Source organism: Populus nigra, chromosome 11 (assembly GCF_951802175.1).
Source record: "Populus nigra chromosome 11, ddPopNigr1.1, whole genome shotgun sequence".
In the NCBI taxonomy this organism is placed as follows: Eukaryota; Viridiplantae; Streptophyta; class Magnoliopsida; order Malpighiales; family Salicaceae; genus Populus; species Populus nigra.
In genome coordinates this window covers 14469641-14489056 of record NC_084862.1, presented here as the reverse complement: position 1 = coordinate 14489056, position 19416 = coordinate 14469641, and the positions used below count along the sequence as shown (strand labels likewise).

General features: G+C 35.1%; 1 protein-coding gene and 2 long non-coding RNA genes across 4 annotated transcripts; 1 reads left to right on the top strand and 2 right to left on the bottom strand.

Moving 5' to 3' along the window:
* The first annotated feature begins 1986 nt into the window (after positions 1–1986).
* On the top strand, positions 1987–4479 carry LOC133668224 (GDSL esterase/lipase At1g29670-like). Its single transcript, XM_062087995.1, has 5 exons — positions 1987–2316; positions 2840–2964; positions 3078–3323; positions 3631–3880; positions 4048–4479. The coding sequence occupies exons 1-5, from the start codon at positions 2067–2069 to the stop codon at positions 4251–4253; spliced, it is 1077 nt and encodes a 358-aa protein (XP_061943979.1). The 5' UTR covers positions 1987–2066; the 3' UTR covers positions 4254–4479.
* Positions 4480–7192: 2713 nt separating this feature from the next.
* On the bottom strand, positions 7193–9793 carry LOC133668710 (uncharacterized). Of its 2 annotated transcripts, none has more exons than XR_009833770.1 (4): positions 9563–9793; positions 9042–9262; positions 7867–8477; positions 7193–7629 (listed from the first exon to the last, which is right to left on the bottom strand). It is a non-coding gene; the product is annotated as an uncharacterized LOC133668710 (long non-coding RNA). The 2 variants fall into 2 exon arrangements; XR_009833769.1 differs by having other exon boundaries at positions 8385–8477.
* A 459-nt stretch (positions 9794–10252) lies between these two features.
* Positions 10253–11427, bottom strand: LOC133668711 (uncharacterized). The gene is made up of 3 exons (XR_009833771.1): positions 11409–11427; positions 11048–11293; positions 10253–10494 (listed from the first exon to the last, which is right to left on the bottom strand). It is a non-coding gene; the product is annotated as an uncharacterized LOC133668711 (long non-coding RNA).
* Between the last annotated feature and the right edge of the window lie 7989 nt (positions 11428–19416).

The window sequence follows — 19416 nt, the reverse complement described above, 5'->3', positions numbered from 1 at the left end:
CTCTCCGACGCCAGAAATTAGGTAATTCTTCTGATTTTTAAGGATTAGTTGTCTAGTCTTCCCAATTTAAAACAAAACGGTGACTTCAGCTTTTTAAATTACAGTCGATATGAAATTAAGAACTCTAAAATACGTGTAGAGGCCACCAAATTAGCCGCCAAATCAGCCGTCAATATTGATCACTAACCGAAAAAATCACCTATTGAGATGTAGCCTCCATTTCATATAAAAACTTTTTTTTTGAAGTTCCATCTTCTACTGCTTTCTTTCCATGCTCTTTTTTTTTCATTAAAGTTTTGCTTTCAATTTTGTTTTATATTTTATTAATTTAGAATTAATCATCTTAATCATCTCCTTCATTCGAATTGTATATTATTATTATTATTATTATTATGATCTCGTTCGAAGATTGCTTGCAAATCTCATTTGATGATGTTATCGAGGGATTAATTTCAGCATTCAGTTACATAATTTATTTCTTTCGGTCAATGTCTATAGAGATATTAAGCATGGTCCGTGCACAAGGTGTGGGTCGCCGGGAAATTGAATTCTAAATTAATGCCAAGTACATATGAAAAAATATATTAAATGAGTTGTGATCCCACGCCTCAAGAGTGATAGTTGCAAATTTCATGTGTGTTTGTTGTTTTTATAATTATGGTTTGAAAATATACGCTTTTTAAAAATATAACTATATTATAGTTTTTTTTTTTGTTAATCAAAGTTCTAAGAGGATTTTCAGTAGAATCCATTTAAAATTATAATATTTATTAATTAATTAAATACATTAAAAATTATGTAATTGAGATAAAATACAGTTTCAATTATATTTTATCACGTTGCAAAACGGACCAAACATTCTTTTTAAATCTAGCAATGGTCCGTATACACCTATAATTGGATTTTAAAAAAATCTAATATGCTTTATAATAATCAAGATGTTTTTTATAATAATTGAGTAAGGTGTTTTATATATTATTCCAAGTATATGATAAATTTGTATCATATATCCTCAAATTTGTATACATGAACTAAAAAGATAAACGATGATAAATAAACTTAAATATTGTATTCTAAATTTGTATAATATCCTCAAATTTTCCACAAAATCAAATGCTCCCATACGCAGCGTTAATGCCCAACCACCTCATGAAATGCTGACAAAGAGGCCAAGAAAGTGAGTTAGCAAGGAACGGCAACGTTTCAAGTAATATTGTGCTTGGGATAAAGTGATCATTCTTTATCTTAATTAATGTGAGGATTAATCTCCCTTTCCCAAATGAAGAATAAATTTTAATTTATCATGAATATTATGCTCTTAGTTTAAATTATAAGAATAAAAAACGTTAGTTCTATCTGTTATAGTTTAAATTATAAGAAAAAAAACGTTTAATTTTAATTTTAATTTAGTATCCCCAGTATTTAATTTAAAAGGGAAATATAAAAAATCATTCCAATTTTTTTTATCATTTTTTTAATACATACAATTTATATTATCACCTATCTGTTATAGTTTATTAAAAAATCGTTATTTTTCCATTTTTTTCTGGAAATAAAATAAATTTACCTTGGGGAGTAAACATGTCTATTTTGAATAAATGCTATAAAACTTTTTAGTTTTCATTATTGATGCAATGTATGATGGAAACTAGATAATTTCTAGAAATAATAAGAATAGAAATGTCTGAAATTTTATTTAAAAGTAATAATTGATTTCAAAATCTCATAATAGTTTAAATCATTCGTCATAGCCAAATAAAGAAAAGATAATTAAGAAAGCTATTTTTTTTTTTTAATTATGAGCAAAAGCAAATATTCAAAACATATAAATAATAATATAAATAACCTAAAAGTAAATATTCAAAGTGAACTATAATAATAATAATAAATAATTTACTGCTACCATGTCTGTAGCATTGCACTCCTCTTCCAACCCTATATAATCCCAACGTTTTCATCAGGCTGTGTTACCATTGATTCCTTTGTTCTCCTCGCAGTTTTCAAACTCCATTGCTTCAAATACTTCTCAACAGCTCCCACCTTAATTTCCTGAAAATTGATTAGAAATGGCAGACAAGATCAAAGTATGGTGCTTCCTACTTTTCCTATTGATGCTGGTGTCGAATTTGCAAAATTGTGCTCATGCCGCTCCACAGGTGCCTTGTTTTTTCATATTTGGAGACTCGTTGGCGGATAGTGGCAACAACAACAACCTTGTCACAGCTGCTAAGGCCAATTACCGCCCATATGGAATTGACTTCCCTAATGGAACCACCGGAAGGTTTACTAATGGCCGAACCGTAGTGGATATCATTGGTGCTCCCTTCTCATCTCCTTGCACGTTATCACTTTCACATTAGTTTCGAAATGCAAAATAATTTGTCTCATAAATACCAAATTATATCAGTTTACGTCTTGTTTATCACGTAGTATAGCGTAATTAATATCAAAATAACATGGATATGAAATTATTTCCACATAAAGTTTCATCATATATTATATATTGTTTAAGAATATATTATATATTGTATAGTTCAGGTATTTAGTCAAAAGTTGTGAATTGATAGAACAACCTGCATACAAAAACTCTACAGTAATAATTACAGTACATGAGAGAGGAGAAAAAATCATATAGATGTTCAAAATGATAATAATGTCTTTCTTCTTCTTAAAAAATTATTTCTTAGTTTTTTTTTCTCTTTCTTTTCTTGTGTCTATCTCTTTCACCATAGAATTTACATGTCAAAATCCCCTTAACCGTGATCATAGCAGAACAATTTATTTGCACATACGGATACGGTTCAGATGGTGAATAGACATTACATTTGGGCATTTGCAGGTGAACTTCTGGGCTTTAACCAATTTATTCCACCATTTGCAACTGCTAGAGGCAGAGACATATTGGTTGGTGTTAACTATGCATCTGGGGCTGCAGGGATTCGTGATGAGACTGGAAGGCAACTGGTACCAAATAATTTACGTTGTAGTAATTTTTTGCCCGTGAGTATTTTTACAACGTCCTATGATTTAACTTCTATCTTTTCTTTTTTTTTCCTATTTCTGTTGACATGTTCCAGGGTGATAGAATCAGCCTAAATGAGCAATTGCAAAATCATGCTGCTACATTCAATCGCTCGATTCAATTACTAGGGACCAAGCAGGCAGCAGAAAATTACCTTAATAAGTGCTTATATTATGTCAGCTTGGGCAGTAATGACTACTTAAACAACTACTTCATGCCTAGCAATTATACAACAAGCCGATTATACACCCCAGATCAATATGCCAAGGTTTTAATTGACCAGTACAGTCAGCAAATAAAGGTTGGTATTACTATCCGTTTCGCGAGAAATTTTATGATGCTCAAAATATAAACATTGATACTTGGATACAAGAAGAAAGAGAGAGAAATATAAGAAATACTTATCATTTTTTATGGGACTAGATGTGATTTTCTCTCTTATTCTTGTATCCATCTATTTTATTGAATGAGGATTCGTAGTTAGAGCTTGAACACTATAATTTATTTTTAAAAATTGTATTTGTACCTTAATTTATGCATTATATTCCATATATATTTTAATTGATCTTTTTTGTGAATTTATGTCTTTTGTTTCTATTTTTCTTCAGCTTCTGTACCACCTAGGAGCCAGGAAAATTGCCTTGCCTGGACTTGGACCAATGGGCAGCCTTCCTTACGCATCTTCTACTCTATGCCCCAACAATCTCTCTTGTGTGACCGATATAAACAACGCAGTCCTCCCTTTTAACGCAGGACTCGTATCACTTGTTGGTCATCTGAATAGAGAGTTGAATGACGCACGCTTTATATACTTGAATTCTACTGGGATATTGTCATCTGCCGATCCTTCTGTGCTCGGTAAGTCATCCAACCTGTTGGTGGAGGATGTTACAATTTATTAATACGAGGAATTACTCAGTATAAAAGGAGTACGTCACAGTATACCTAATAATTTCTTGTTTTAATGATTACTATATATTTGGCTCTAAGCAATGGAAATTGTCTGTTTTATTTGTGCATAACAGGGTTTAGGGTTACAAACGTTGGATGTTGTCCAGCACGTAGTGATGGCCAATGCATTCAAGACACATGCCAAAATAGGACTGAATATGCGTTTTGGGATGAAATTCATCCTACCGAAGCTTTGAACCAATTCACTGCAAGAAGATCGTACAATGCCATTCTTCCATCTGATGCTTATCCAACCGATATCAGTCATTTAATCAGTTAACATGCAGATCTAAGTCAAGGAAGATAATATTCCATAAATAATTTATAGAAAATAAGGTGGTCTTGGTTACTTTGTTACGATGATAAAATTATGCAAAACAGCAGTCTAATAATATGACTTCTTGTAAACGAAAAAAAAAAAAAAACAGTCTGACAATATGCTGTAACATGCATGTACTTGTACCTCAAGAATGATATATAAGATCGTTTTCTTACGAAATATGTGGATAAACTATCTTTTTCGTGCATATAGATTATCAACTTTCCAGTTCTACTCTTCTAGTTTAAATTTTGCTCTTCATTATTAAAAACTAACAGAAGGTTAATTTTATCACATTTTTGTTTTATTTTTATGATTTTTCTCTCATCTTTCCCTCTCAAATCAACATCTATGTTATCACATGCATTTAGAAACCTAGAAAACTCAAAAAGCAAATTTAAAAAATTGTTTAGTTGATGGTTGGGAGTGGCATTGAAACGTTTAGAAAACCACAACGGTAGCATTGAGAGATTTTAAGGTATAGAAGCAAATATTGATGAATTTAGAGGGACCAAATTAAATTTTAACCAATTTTTTTTTTCTTTTGGACTTTTTAATTTTACTTTTTTTTTAGTAGGATCAATTGATTTTACTTACTTAAATTTATACTTGCTAGAGTATAATATTATAGTTGATAATATTGGACTTAATTAGGAAAAAAGAATTAATTTGTTTTGGGTTTCTGATAGAAGTATAATTATGAATGTATTTGAGCACTAAATGCTTCAAAATTATGAAAAAATCTCTTTCTTACCCTATTTTTTACCTTTTATTTCAACATATATTTTAAGAAACCAAAAAAAAACTAAGAAATCAAAATTAATAATAATAATAAGAGGGAGTGAAACGGCATGCATGCGAAGAAATAAAGGCCATAATAAATATATAGCTATGAGAGATAAGGAGATGAGAATATAAGATTCGAAAGTCAAAGTTTTTTATCCTCTATTATGATTTTATCAGGGAATAATGTTTGTGGATTGTGTTCTATGTGTAAATGTAGAACAATTAGTAAAACTATTAGACTATGGCACTGATACTGCTTAATTAATAATTTAATCTAAAATATCTTGATGCTTTGATTCTTTGGTTAATTAGAGGATTGTGGAATGAAGATTGTCACCCAAAACCTCAAACATCATTGCAACCAGCTTTAATACTTCATCAAAGCACTAAATCCAATAGAAATTCAAATCAAATTATAAATTTTAAACCTTGTATCCAAAGATATGTCAGCAAGATGTGGTGGTTGTGATCAAAAGCTTTGAAACAATGATCTCATGGATTGCTGTTGGCTAAAACAATTTGAGTGGTTAGTGGTTAATTGACGCAGTGTATAACGATAAATAGAAAGCTAAAGCTACTTTGAGTAGTCTGAACATCCTGCGTCATCAATAATTGAACAACTACCACTGTTTTTTCTTCGAAGTTAACTGGGATAGGTGGCTGCAGCAACATCTTTTCTCAAATGAATGTTATAGTGATCAGATTCGGAGGTTCATTCCAATTTTCTGGGTTGGAATTTCTGGATGTATTGGTAGAGCATTTGAATATGCTGAGCTTTCTACATGACCGATCTTATTATTCTTGAGGTACAAGTACACGTTACAGCATTTATTATTGCACTGCTGCTTTACATAATTTTATCATCAGTTTATTATATAATCTCTGGAATATTATCTTTCTTGACTTAGATCTGCATGCTAACTAAATGGCTGATGTCGTATGGATAAGCATCAGATGGAAGAAAAGCAGAATACGATCTTCTAGCAGTGAATTGGTTCGAAGATTCGGTGGGATGAATTGCATCCCAGAAAACATATTCAGTCCTGTTTACGCATGGGGTTGAATCTAGAATACATGCACTACCAAGTACAGGACAACATCCAACGTTTGCAACCCTAGACCCTGTTACGTACAAAAAAACTTTCATTACCAAGAACAAAATAGTAGTTAATATATAGCAATAAAAGCATTCCGAGAAATTGTAAGGTAAATAGGTATACCGGTAGTTGATTCCCCCTCCCGCATAAATATGAAACCCAAAAAATTATTCATGAATCCAATCTTAATGTTATAGTATATAGTACAACTCCAGACATATTGAATAATTTCTTATATTAATATAATCCAATCGACTTTCATACAAAAAAGAAACGCAGATAAGTTACTGCAAGAAACAAATTTCTGATAAATACACCAATAATAATATGATTAATTTGCTTAAAATCTGATCAGAACTAAATTCAATCTTGATATATAAAAATTTGTAAGAAAATTGACATCATTAAAATGAAATTTAAATGAATATATTACTTCGATTGACATGTTGTTATGTAAAATAATAATCCAAACCAAAAAAAAATAAAATTGTAACCACTACTAAAAAATATAGTAATTAGCAACTGACTGATCCATTGCAAATAAAACTAAAATCCGTTGCTAAAAAATTTTAGCATCGGAATCAGCAACGGAAAATATCGGATGCAGATCCGTCGTTGCTGATTTTTTAGCAACGGAATTTCCGTTGCTGAAAAATCAGCAACGGATAATCCGTTGCAAATATGCAACGGATTATCCATTGCTAATATATCAGCAACGGATTTTCCGTTGCTGATTGTAAATAATTCATCAATCAGCAACGGATTTTCCGTTGCTCATATATCAGCAACGGAAAATCCGTTGCTGATTGATGAATTATTTACAATCAGCAACGGAAAATCCGTTGCTGACTATATTATTTTTATTAAATTTATTTATTTATTTTTATCCAAATGACTTTTAATTTTTTTAATTAATTATTTATGGATATTTTAAAAGTTATAGAATATATATATAAACAACATAAATTAATATGGAAAATGACTTTATCACCAATAATAAATGGAATAAAAATAAAATTCATAGCATAAAAATTTAGTTAAACTAGCATTAATGCAAATAAGTCAAAATACAATAAAAAGATACAATCAAAAGATACAATCATGGTATTGTGGATCGACGTAAGATGAATCAGGTTTATAGTGGTTGAGGTTCAGGTCAATAAATTGGTGGAGATGTGGGACCCATAGATGTCATTATCTGGGGAGCCATAGGCGGCGGCATTGATGGGGACATGGGTGCTAGCATACCTTGATCAATATTTGATGTCCCACCATGATATCCAAGATTGTTCATAAGATATTCTTTCATGGAATCCATCTGCCGTTTCATTTCAAAAATAAAATCATCTTTTTTCTTTATCTCCTCTTCTTTTTTCTTTATCTCCTTTTGAAATGATTTGGATGAAGTGGACCTGTCACTCCTAGAATCTAATATGGATCCTCGTCGAGGCATGCTACAAACCAGAAAAAATATATGCATTATCATTAATAATTATTGAGTTGAGAAAATATAAAATCAACCAAACTCCACAATTATATCAAAGAAGGAATGCAAAATTGTTTCCTTTGTTCTTGATACATGTACATATATATCATGGAAGAAGCAGGCATGGATAGAAGCTAAGCATAAAAATAAAAACAGCATGAAGGCATAAAAATAAAAACAGCATGAAGTAATCATGTCTTTCTACCTGGAATGGGACTCTTGCTGGAATGTAAAAAGAACCTTCAATACTCTACTGGAAACAAACACCAGTTAATTCTAGGAGAAATAGGAATACAATAGTTGCCGGCTTGTATTCCTTGCTTGATAAAATTTGGAACGTTAAAAAGCAGAGGTATTCAAATGACATTTAACTTGATGGCAAACAGCATAGTAGAGTTCTATTTGTATACCTTTACTGACACTGTGTCCCAGGTTGTTGTTTATACGCAAAGGATCAATAACATTGAAGTGTTTGGATAAAAAGGGTTGCCTTTGATTATCTTGTCCAGCAGGTAAAACAGCATATATTGCACTACAAGCCTCAAGAAATAATTTGCTAAGTCCAGAAGATGGTTTTGATTTAGGTTGCTTAATGAATAGGGCATGGCAGGATTAGTGATTTTCTAATAACAGACTAATAATTTGGGAAAGCAGAAGTGTCCGGAAAAAGGATCATAATATTTGGACAAAAGGAGTAGACAATTTCTAGGATAAAGCACTAACCTTTTCAAGGAAACAAAGGGTGAACAGTCCACCTAGTTGGTTAAATGAAATATCTACCACAACGTTTTCCACTAGACACTTTATTATCTTCACCTGTATATATGTATTCAAACAAAAAAAGAAAGTTAAATCTATCATCAAGAATCACTTATTAAGGAATCTTTTATTGAGATTTTTATGGTACACCTATTAGACAAAGATTCCAGCAGGAAAACCTTCTTCAAAAAACAAATAAAAAAATGATAAAAGAAATATGTAAAAATTTGAAAATGAAAATAAATAAATCCACACTCAACAAAATTTAGAAATGTATTGAAAAGCTTGCTCCAGTGTCCACCATTGCCTCAGAATTAAAGGTATGACAAAATGCATATGTCTAGCAAACAACCCACTTGTCAAACAAACCACATAACCTTGAAATATTCCACAAAGATTACGGGTCCTCTGTGGTGGAAGTAAAGTTGTAGATGGACTATCACTGCTTCAACAATTTTGAAGTCAACATCACTAACTAGATATATTCAAGCTAAACATAAATAAACACACCCTTAGCTGAATATAAGCAAGCTTAAAATAAATTGAAGAAACAGAGAGAATAAAAGATGAATAAACAGAATGTACAAAAATAAGAACTTAAAGAATTTAAAAGGGACCTACCTCTGCTTGAATGTACTCAACCTCCTTCACTCGGAATTCAGCATTTTCATTCTTCTCCTCATTCTACAGCATATCACGAACCTGACGAGCCCATGTGTCTTTCAAATTTGGATTCTCACTGAAGGTTGTTAAGTCAATATCCCCACAGAAAGAAACAAAGGCAGCATTTTCATTCTTCTCCTCATTCTCCAGCATATCACGAATCTGGAAGAAGAACGAACCTGGACTTCAAGTTTATTAGAAATGGTTCCAAAGGTCAATGAAAATCATTCAATTACTATTTTTATACAAACTCGCATTGAATAAGGAAAGAAAAAAGACAGTCATATGCTCAGAAAAGTTATTTTCAAACAATTTATGAACCGTAACCCTACAAATTAAATTGGAGGTTTTGATAAATTTTCAATTAAAAATGCATAATTAGGTTATAGATCATGGTAAAAACATTTCATAAACCCTTATTTTATCAAATGAATAGCCTAAAACCATTATTCAAAGTATCGATAAAAAAAATTTGTTACCTGAATTATTGAAGAAAAGAGTGCAAAACCCAACCCGTATACAAAGAGAGGGGGTAAATCAGGATGTTCGATTGTGATAATGATGGATCTCGTGGGATGTTGCCATGGGTCTGTGTTTTTGGTGGTTTATAGAAAAAGATTGAATCTGTTAAGATGAAGGAGAAGAAGATGAAGATAAAATTAATTTTCGGCTGTTTGTTTCTTTGCTCCTGTTTACGTTTCTGTTGGGTGAGGGGGGGTGCAGGTTTGGAATTAATTAACTAGTAGAGATAGGGGGGGTGTGCAGGTTTAGAATTAATTAACACTGGAGATAAACGGTTGAGATTTTATAATGTAAAAATTAATCAACGATCTGTAAAATTTTAGTTTTATATTAAAATTTAAATAATTATTTTTTTAATTAGCAACAGATATTCCGTTGCAAATTTTATCTTGTTTTTAGTTACTAAATTTAGCAACGGAATTATCCGTTGCTAAAATCTGATGCTAATAGCCTTATTTTATAGTAGTGAACGTCCACCAACACCATTGGTTTTTAAGTCAATTATTCAAATTGACCAAATACGATAAATCAAATATCTCAAAGAACATTATAATCTAAAGAATAAAAGAAGATGTATCAATCGGAAATGATTTCTATAAAATCCGTGTATATGATAATTTCACCACATTGTTGACGACTTACCGGGCACAGAAGGATCGCTAGATGACATTCCAGAAATATTCAAATATATAAAGCGTGCGTCATTCAACTCTTGATTCAGTTGTTGAACAAGTGAAAAGAGTCCTGCGTTAAAAGGTAGGACTGCGTTGTTTATATTGGCCACACAAGAGAGATTCTTGAGGCATAGAGTAGAAGATGCGTAAGGAATGCTGCCTAATGGTATAAGTCCAGGCAAGGCAATTTTCCTGGCTCCGAAGAGGTACAAACGCTGATGAAAAATAGAAACAAAAAGATATAAAAATCACAAACAGAATGAAATATATGTGGGCTATCATGCATAAACAAATGTACATAACACAATTATTAAAAAAAAATTATAATGTTCCAGGAGAGAAAAACGAAAAAAAGAAATAAAAAAAGAATTTTGAATAGCTGAAAATATTCTTACACTTCTTTTTTATAAGATGAGATGTGATTTTTTCTCATGTTTATTTTTTCTTATCACCAATGACATATTCACGGACGCGACTCACAGGTCCTAAAAGCCAAGCAATGGAACAGAGTTCGTCAACTCCATATCCTTAATTGATCGCTCACTTACATGTAGATCAAAAAATACAAGTAGTAGGATTCAAACCAATGATGTCTCTTTTCCTAATTCATTTCTTACCACTTTACTATTACTAGTTGAACTACTAGATTACTTGTTTTTCCAATATATCTATGAGAAAGTATTAATAGTTGTATAATTGGAGCATCATAAAATTTCTCTAATAATTATTCGAATCAAACTAGAAAGTGAAATGGACTGTAATACCAACCTTTATTTGCTGACTATACTGGTCAATTAAAACCTTGGCATATTGATCTTGGGTATATAAACGACTTGTTTCATAATTACCAGGCACGAAGTAGTTGTTTATGTAATCATTAGTGCCCAAGCTGACATAATATAAGCACTTATTAAGGTAATTTGTTGCTGCCTGTTCAGTCCCTAGTAATTGAATCGAGCGATTGAATGTAGCAGCATGATTTTGCAATTGCTCATTCAGGCTGATTCTATCACCCTGGAACATGTCAACAGAAATAGGAAAAGAAGAAGAAGAAGAGAGAAGTTAAATCATAGGACGCTGTAAAAATATTCAGAGGCAAAAAATAACTACAATGTAAATTATTGGGTACCAATTCCCTTCCACTCTCATTGTTGTTACCCAATTTTTGACCCACCTTTTTGATAAAATTTTCGTAAAATCTAAAAATAGCAAAAAACAACGAAAATCCAAAAAATATGTTTTTAATATATTTGCATCGTTTTTAGCATTTTTAACGTCGTCTAAAAAAGAATTTAAGTTTTCAAAGGTTTTTGAACGCGTTCGACTTTTCACGCGTCTTTTTTAAAATCATTGATTTTCCTCATTTAAGTCGACGTTGATATTGCTCGTTTTCAAAAAAATACAAAAAAATAAGAAAAATCAGAATTTACAAAAAAAAGAGAAAATTGAGGGACTAATTTTGAGGCCTAAACATTATTTTGCCTATATATAGCAGCCTTCAACACACATAAAAAAAGGGGGGGCAATTTTGCAATTTGAAAGAGGCAACACAAAAGAGGGGAAAACCCTACTCTCTTCTTCGGAAAACCGCCGCCAGCCCCCCCATCCTGCTGAGGATTTTATTTTCTTCTCCCTCAACCAGCCATAGGATCAGCCCTCCCTATTGAAAAACTCTCACCCAAGCGGCCGATTCGTTTTCCAGCCGAAACCAGAGAAGCCAAGGCAAACCCCCCACCCTCCGTTCATTGGTCCTCCTCTCGGCCAAAAACAAACCAAACAGCGTCCCCTGGTCTTGATTTTTTTTTTTTTTTTTTTTTTTTCAGCCACCCGAAGACTCCACACAGCCCCTTTCCTCTGCATACAACCCCTCGGCCAGCACCATATTTTTGCCAAAGACAAACCAAACAGACCCCCCCTGGTTTTGATTTTTCCAGCCGGCTGCAGGACTGACGTTCCCTTCTCCACCAGCCTCCATCGCCACTCTCCCCGGCTTTGGGATTCTTTTTTTTTTTCTTCCACACCCATTTCCTTCCCCACAGCAACCGAACACCTTCGTCTCCCAACACCAGCACCCCTTCACCAGATCGTCCTCCTCCCATCTCAGCCCTCATTTTCCTTTGGCCTTTGGACCACAACAGCTTCACTTCCCTCTCAGTTGCAGGAGCAAGAGACGAACCGAGCGGAGACCCAGCTCTCTCTCCACACGGCGGCGCCCGCAGACCCAACAGCCTCCAGCGGCAGCCCGAGCACAGCGGCGACACTAGCTGCTCCGGCCCCAGCAGCGCCACCCCCTCTCGGCCGTCACACCTTCCAGCCGCCAGATCGGCCACCGTGGAGTAACCCTCGTTCACAGCAGATCCAAAGCAAAGGGCTCTCCTTCACAGCAAAATCGTCTCCGGAGGAGAAGAAAAATGGAACCAAAAGCAGATCTGTAAAAATGAGGAAGTAAAATCGACTGGCTTGTGTTTTTTCTTCTTGTGCAGGTGACGGTGGGTGTCACTGCCGGCAGAAAAGTGAAGAGAGGAGGAAGCCGCTCCATGCACCCCTGACTTCTTAGATTTTCCAGCAGCGGCGCGTGAGCCCACGCGCCGCCAGTGGCGGTGGCGCGTGGAGCAACGCGCCCCTACTGTTCAGGCAGACCCAGAATGCATCCCAGAATTGTTTTCCTGATTTCTTTGGATTTTTTTTGTAATTTTCAAATTGTTTAATGTAATATTGGTGTAATTTTGAGTTTTTTTTTTTTTTTTGTATAATTTGTACTTTGTGTAAATGTGGAGGTAAAAGAAAAAAGAGAAGAGAAGAGAAGAAAAAAGAAATAATAATAGAAAAAAAGTTGTGTGTGTTTGTATTTTTTTTTTGTTATGTATGTTATTGAATAAAAAGAAAAAAAAATGAATTTAATTTATATGCACAAATATCTAAAGGACAGATAAAAATCATGTTGTATTTCCCATGAAAATGTAGAACATGTATCTACATATATTTTGGGAACTAATAACTGATTTATCAAAGCCTTAGAATTGGGTTAAAATTTTATTTAAAAAAAAAAAACACATCAAGTCCACGAAGCAGCTTATCTCAGGTAGGGTGCGTTAGGGGTGCTCATACCTTCCCTAATCACAACCAGTCCCTAACCCGTGAATCTCTGACAAGACCAGTATATCAGGTTTCCTAGTAGCCCTCAATAAATTACTAGGTGGCGACTCCAACGAACCAATCAAATTAAATCAAGCAAACAATGAAAAATCGCCAAGCCGATGCCGCGCGGATTTTCGGACGTGCGACAGAATGGCGACTCCACTGGGGACGGTATTGTTTTTGACTTTATTGGACTAAGCTTTGTGTATTTGATGTGTTTATGTTTTTGCATTTTGTCTTGTTTTATTTTTGTTTTATTCATGCATTTTGTAGAATTGTCTCATGCATCACATATTTAATTTTTTAAAGCACACACAAGCTTCAGGTTAGGTGGGGGACTAGCAGCTTACCTTACGACTTTTAGTCAAGGTTTAAGTTTGTGTAAACCCTAACTCTTCGTTGAGTGCTTAGACTGGTAATAGTTGGACACGTGCCATCTCATTGCCTACAAGCCCCCATATTGCCTCCACGAGGGCAAATCTTTGGGACAACAAGAGACCATTTTTAGAGACCAAATAGTAAACCTACCTTTTGTCTCACTTAAAAAGATTAGAACCTGCCTTTAGGATGTGTGCTCCGTATACATTGTTTTGCATCAGGGCAAACCCTTCTTGAGGCATCTTGAACTCAAGACTTTTGGGTGACCCAATGGCCGTCACTCAGAAAATTTTCATTGTAGAGTTTGGGCAAGAATCAAGATTCTTGTTTCATCATACAAGAGTTACGACCATATGTCACCCCTCGAAGGGCGAGTTCATCATATAGTTTACATGTTCATACATTTATCATGCATGTACCGAGAAGAAAAATAGGTTCCCCCGTCCGAGCTTTGCTACACTTGATTGAACAAAGATGATGGGAAAGGGGTCAGGGAGAGACACAGTGTCAAAATGAAGTTGAGAGCAGCAAAGGTGAAGTAGCTAGACTCAGATTTGCTTGAACAAGTGTTGAGCATCAAATGAAAAGAGAATGTCTGCACAGTCTTCTGTGGGAACACCGCTCGTCCACGTCCCAGTGAAGTTGCACCTCTCCTTTTCAGTCATGAATAACGACAACAATGCCTTCAGTCAGCAACTAATGACAACTTTTGTTCTTGGTCAGATGCCCTGTTAATTGTTCATCACATCACATCTTCCAATGGCACTAAACAATTGTTAGCCTTTTGTGCATGGTGCATTAGCCTTATCTGAAGTTAACCCCACTGTGAGCTAAATTCCAGTTCAACATGATTAGACACTGAACTTCTATGTGGCAGAGCTCTCTCTGTAGAGATTTGTTTGGGGATCTGCAAGTGGGGAATGTAAGAGGGGATGCAGTACTTTCATACGCTACAAAAATTTGTCTCATCAGTTTCAGCACTGAAACACTGGAGTAGGCCGAAGAGTCAGACCTAGTCTGAAAAAAGAGCAGTCGTTGAACTTTGACGTGTCAGAGCTCTCTCTACAAAAACCCGTTTATGGCTCTGCAAGTGGGGAATTCAAGAGGGGATGCAGTACTTTCAAATGCTACAAAAATTTGGCTCATCAGTTTCATCACTGAAACACTAGAGTAAGCCGAAGAGTCAGACCTAGTCTGAAAACATGAGCAGTCGTTGAACTTTGACGTGTCAGAGCTCTCTCTACAAAAACCCGTTTATGGCTCTGCAAGTGGGGAATGCAAGAGGGGATGTAGTAGTTTCAAACGATATGAAAAGTTACCCCACCCGTTTCAGCATCGAAACACTATAGTAGGCAGTAAAGCCAGACTTGAGCTAGAAAACAGGAGCAAATATAGAACTTCACCGTGGCAGAGCTCTCTCCACAGAAATCTGTTTGTGGCTCTGCAAGTGGAGAATTCAAGAAGGAATGAAGTAGTTTCATATCACCCACAAGTTTCTCCTACCAGTGTCAGCATTAAAACGCAGAAGTAGAAAAAAAAGACAGACCTCGGCTGAAAAATAGGAAGAAGATTGAAACTTCAACAGAGCAGAGCTCCCTCTACAGGTGTTTGTTTGCTGCACTATCAGTGAGGGATCGAAGAGGAGACAAAGGAGTTTCAGATTCATCAGTTTCTCCTCCAATAAAAACAATGCATCATTTCACACATTGACAGTGATAGCGCTGCATGATTCTATGCGCTGCCAAGATTACCTAGCTGTTGGAAGGTTTCCAACAATCCACAAACGACCACAACAACATGGGAAGATTGACATGATTTTGTGAAGATTGTCGAAGGAATTGAACGAGCCATGAAGAAGTGAAAGATTGAAGGTTCTGCCATGAATTCCAGAACAATAAAGAGAGATGAACAAGAAGATAAATCTGAAGGTGGAAAACCTTATTCATGTGCTTTAGCCAGGTCTCGCTGTAACATCAACTGCTCAATTGTCTTTACCAAGATTGACATCCTTCTGCCGCTCAAGTTGGCCTACCAGCACCTGTCAGGCTCCAGACTTTTTGCCTGACTCCGACAAATCCCATGCAACCACCGTTTTCTAGGTGGTATAATCTAGATAAGAGATGTGATGTCATGATGGGGTCCTCAGCCATTTCAATTGAACAATTGCAAGAATCGAGTCCGGAAGTTGGTGAGCAAAAGACGAGAGGAATCTGTGAAAGAGCTTGTCATCGATCATTTTGTCGCCAGAACATCCTCAGAATGACGAGTGATCGGAATTGCTTGGCAAAACAGAGATATTGCCAAAGAGGCTGATCTAAGAAGGGGTTAAACTGTCAATCATTTTTGTTATGGATTTTGCCATCTTGCATTTTGTTTTGGGATCACATCTCATCCTTCAACAAAACATGTCTTGTTTTGGTTGTTTTGAAATCAACAGATGTTTAGCATTTTATTCAGACAAAATATTTTGATCAAACTCCAACATGCGATAAAGGTTAATCAATCCTGAAGATTAAAAGTATTTTGATTACAGAAATAACTCGATGCTTGAAAATGACATGAGGTGACCAAACAATGTTGAACTCATACCTCCTGAAACTGAACCACACATCATATAACTAAGTTTTAGTAGTATGCATAATGACATGTAGTGGATTCAGTAGTTATGGACTCGTGAATCATGACTCTTACAAGTCCAAATCATTACACTGGATGAGGTCAAAATTTATCGGTTCTAACCGACCTTGCTTGAAACGAGAAAAGGCCATCTTTGTTATCCTTTCACATTTCTTGAAAGATTATATCCCTTGCAGTCCCATTTTGAGCATGGTAAAATATTTTCTTTCAAAAAGAAACCCTGACTAGGATCACACCCTACACTGGGGGCAAATGAGAGATATTTTGAAGACATTAATGGATAAAGGGAAGGCTTAGAACAAAAGTCCAATGATTGAGAGAAGGCTACAAAAAAAACACATAGACTTGGGGGCATATAAGAAACTTTTGAGGAAGGCTATAAAAAAAAAAAGAGAGATTAAAAAAAAAAAGAGAAGTTGAAATTGCCTTAACTTAAAGATAAGTCAAAGATAAAGGAAGGAGAACGCCTATCAAGTCTATGAAGAGCAAAAGAAATTTCAATCAAGGACACAACAAAAGTCAATAGCAGAAAAAAAGACTAAGCTATAAACGTGACTTTTGGTATCTATTATAAAGCCTCTGATGTTATCAGATGATTGAGGTTGGTTATTCATCAAGGAAAGATGGATTTACATTATGACTTATGTTAAGAGAATTTTGATCTTTGAGAATAACAAGGTTATATGTCACTTTCTCTACAATGACAACAAGAGAAAAAGAGTTGATGAATAGTTGATGTTGATCCTAGGTTTTTGAAACCCTTAAACACCTTTTGAGCCTGTGAATTTCCTTTCTTTCATAGCCATGAACCATAGCCTGCATTACGTGCTTTTAAAAGCCCTTTTTGATCAAGTAAGCAAGTTGAACCGATAAGTGGCGCTCGCAAAACTTGAAGAGCTTTTCCGTAAGGGTTGTGGCTTCATGGATTAAGCTATTTGTTATTATGCATGCTGATAAAATTGGTGCAAAAAAAAAAAGAAAACAATCTTTCTTGATGAATCCTCAAGTTTTGACTTGAGTCTTTTGTTTCTTGAAATTCACAGAAGGTCACCTCATCGTAGACCATCAAAAGATATACCCAAGATCAAAGGTTAAAACTAATACAAAGAACCATGAAAGAAAAAAAAAGTCATTTTAGTCTTACAACGGGTCAAGTTCTGTTTTCAAAATACATGACAATCACAAGACTGTATATTTCGAATAACGTGTGTTGAGTCTTTGATCAAAAAGCTTGATTTTCAAAAGGTCTTTTCAAAAATTGACATCTCTTTGATTTCATTTCAATAAGACTTGAATAGACATGATCTTTGAAAGATGAGATTTGATTCCAGAACAAGGAAGATTTGTCAAAAAAAAAAAAGAAGAAGAACATCGATTGAATTTGCAAAATCCCTGACAAGAATGACATCAACACTTCTCGACACTCCTTGAAAAGTTGACCACCTGGGGGCAATACAATGGACCCTGAGAAGGAAAGCAAAATGTATTTAGATCAGCTGGGGGCAAAGAAAGAATCGAATGATGAGTTGGCGAAGTCCATCAAAGTCATTCCTGGCGATCACAAAAACCATTTGGTTATAGACAGAAGAATGAGCATGTTCAGATCATATTGGGGGCAATGTTGTTCAAAGACAATCCATGATTTAGTGAACTTCAGCAGCAATTGATGGGCAACGCTGCACTCGAAAGATATTTTCATATCTTCATCTTGGTTTATCATCCCCAACATGGCTATGACTTTTGAATGAATGTTGGAAGGATGCACCCACTAAGGCTGACTGTGGGGCCATTGGTTTTGAAACCTAAAGATGCATTTCATCGCATGAATATGGGTGATGAACATCATTGATGATGCCAAATCATTTCTTTTTATAAGCTGATTTGACAAGCCAAGAGGAATCCATGGAGAAGAACATTGAGTTTACAACGATGAGTTTTTTTTATTGCAAGCTATAAGATGCATGTCCGGATGACTTGGCAGTATCCAAGAAGGTTGATGATAACATATACTTGAAAAGTATTGTTTCAATTGGAGGCAAGTTCATGACTAGTTGACAATCTTGATGGGTGTTGGCATGATCCACACAATCAATCAGAGGATAATTCTCAGAAGAATCCAGGAGAGAAAGTCCTTCATGATGAATCAAGCAACACCGCACTTAGGGGCAAAGTCAAGCTTGATAAACAACAAGAGCAGTAACCATCGAAGACAGCCCAGGATGGGCACTGCACTTACAACTGAGTGGATGGCTAGCACATGAATGAGCCAATGCATCGAAAGAACCAATAAAGCTTTGGAATGCAAACAAAGGCACCCTATGACGATGGATCATCAAAGGGGGGGACCTATATTTCGAATCAGGTAAGGATGCATGCATGTCATCTAACGTTAAAACATTACACATATTTTTTATTTTATTTTGTTTTGTTGCGAGAAAAATCCTCAATGTGTTCAGCAAGATTGGGGACCAAAAAAAAAAAAGAAAAAAAAAGGGAGAATCATTGAGCTGATAATAACAGAGAATCATGGTTGTAACCTTGAAACGGGAAGAAGATGAGATAAGCCTTACTGTTAGGAAAATCTCAAAGAAATGAAAGGATCAACCTTGCAATCAGGAAGCATTGAGTTTTCAAACCCTGCGATCAAGAATTATCAAGAAGCACCAAGTTTTCCGGCCCTTCTTCTATCATCCCTTCAAGACTTCGCCAGGTCGCTAGATGGGATCTCATGGAGCTTTGGTTAAAGGGAATCGTCAGATGGGATTTCATGTTGACCGAGTTACGCAACATTTTTTGGTTTTGGTTTAATGAGGTCGCCAGATGGGATCTCATGTAGCTTTGGTTAAAGGAAATCGCCAGATGGGATCTCAGTTTAACCTAACTGCAAAGGATTTTGGTTCTGGTTGGAGGGGATCGGCGAAGGGATCTCAGTTCAGCCTACCATAGAGGATTTTGGTTCTGGTTAGAGGGGATTGGCGAAAGGA

What these genes read in the sequence shown, in the direction of transcription:
- LOC133668224 (XM_062087995.1), top strand. Translation starts at nt 2,067, where the DNA reads ATGGCAGACAAGATCAAAGTATGGTGCTTCCTACTTTTCCTATTGATG. An exon ending in ATGAGACTGGAAGGCAACTG is followed by an intron (nt 2,965 to 3,077) that starts GTACCAAATAAT and finishes GACATGTTCCAG; the next exon opens with GGTGATAGAATCAGCCTAAA. An exon ending in AGTACAGTCAGCAAATAAAG is followed by an intron (nt 3,324 to 3,630) that starts GTTGGTATTACT and finishes ATTTTTCTTCAG; the next exon opens with CTTCTGTACCACCTAGGAGC.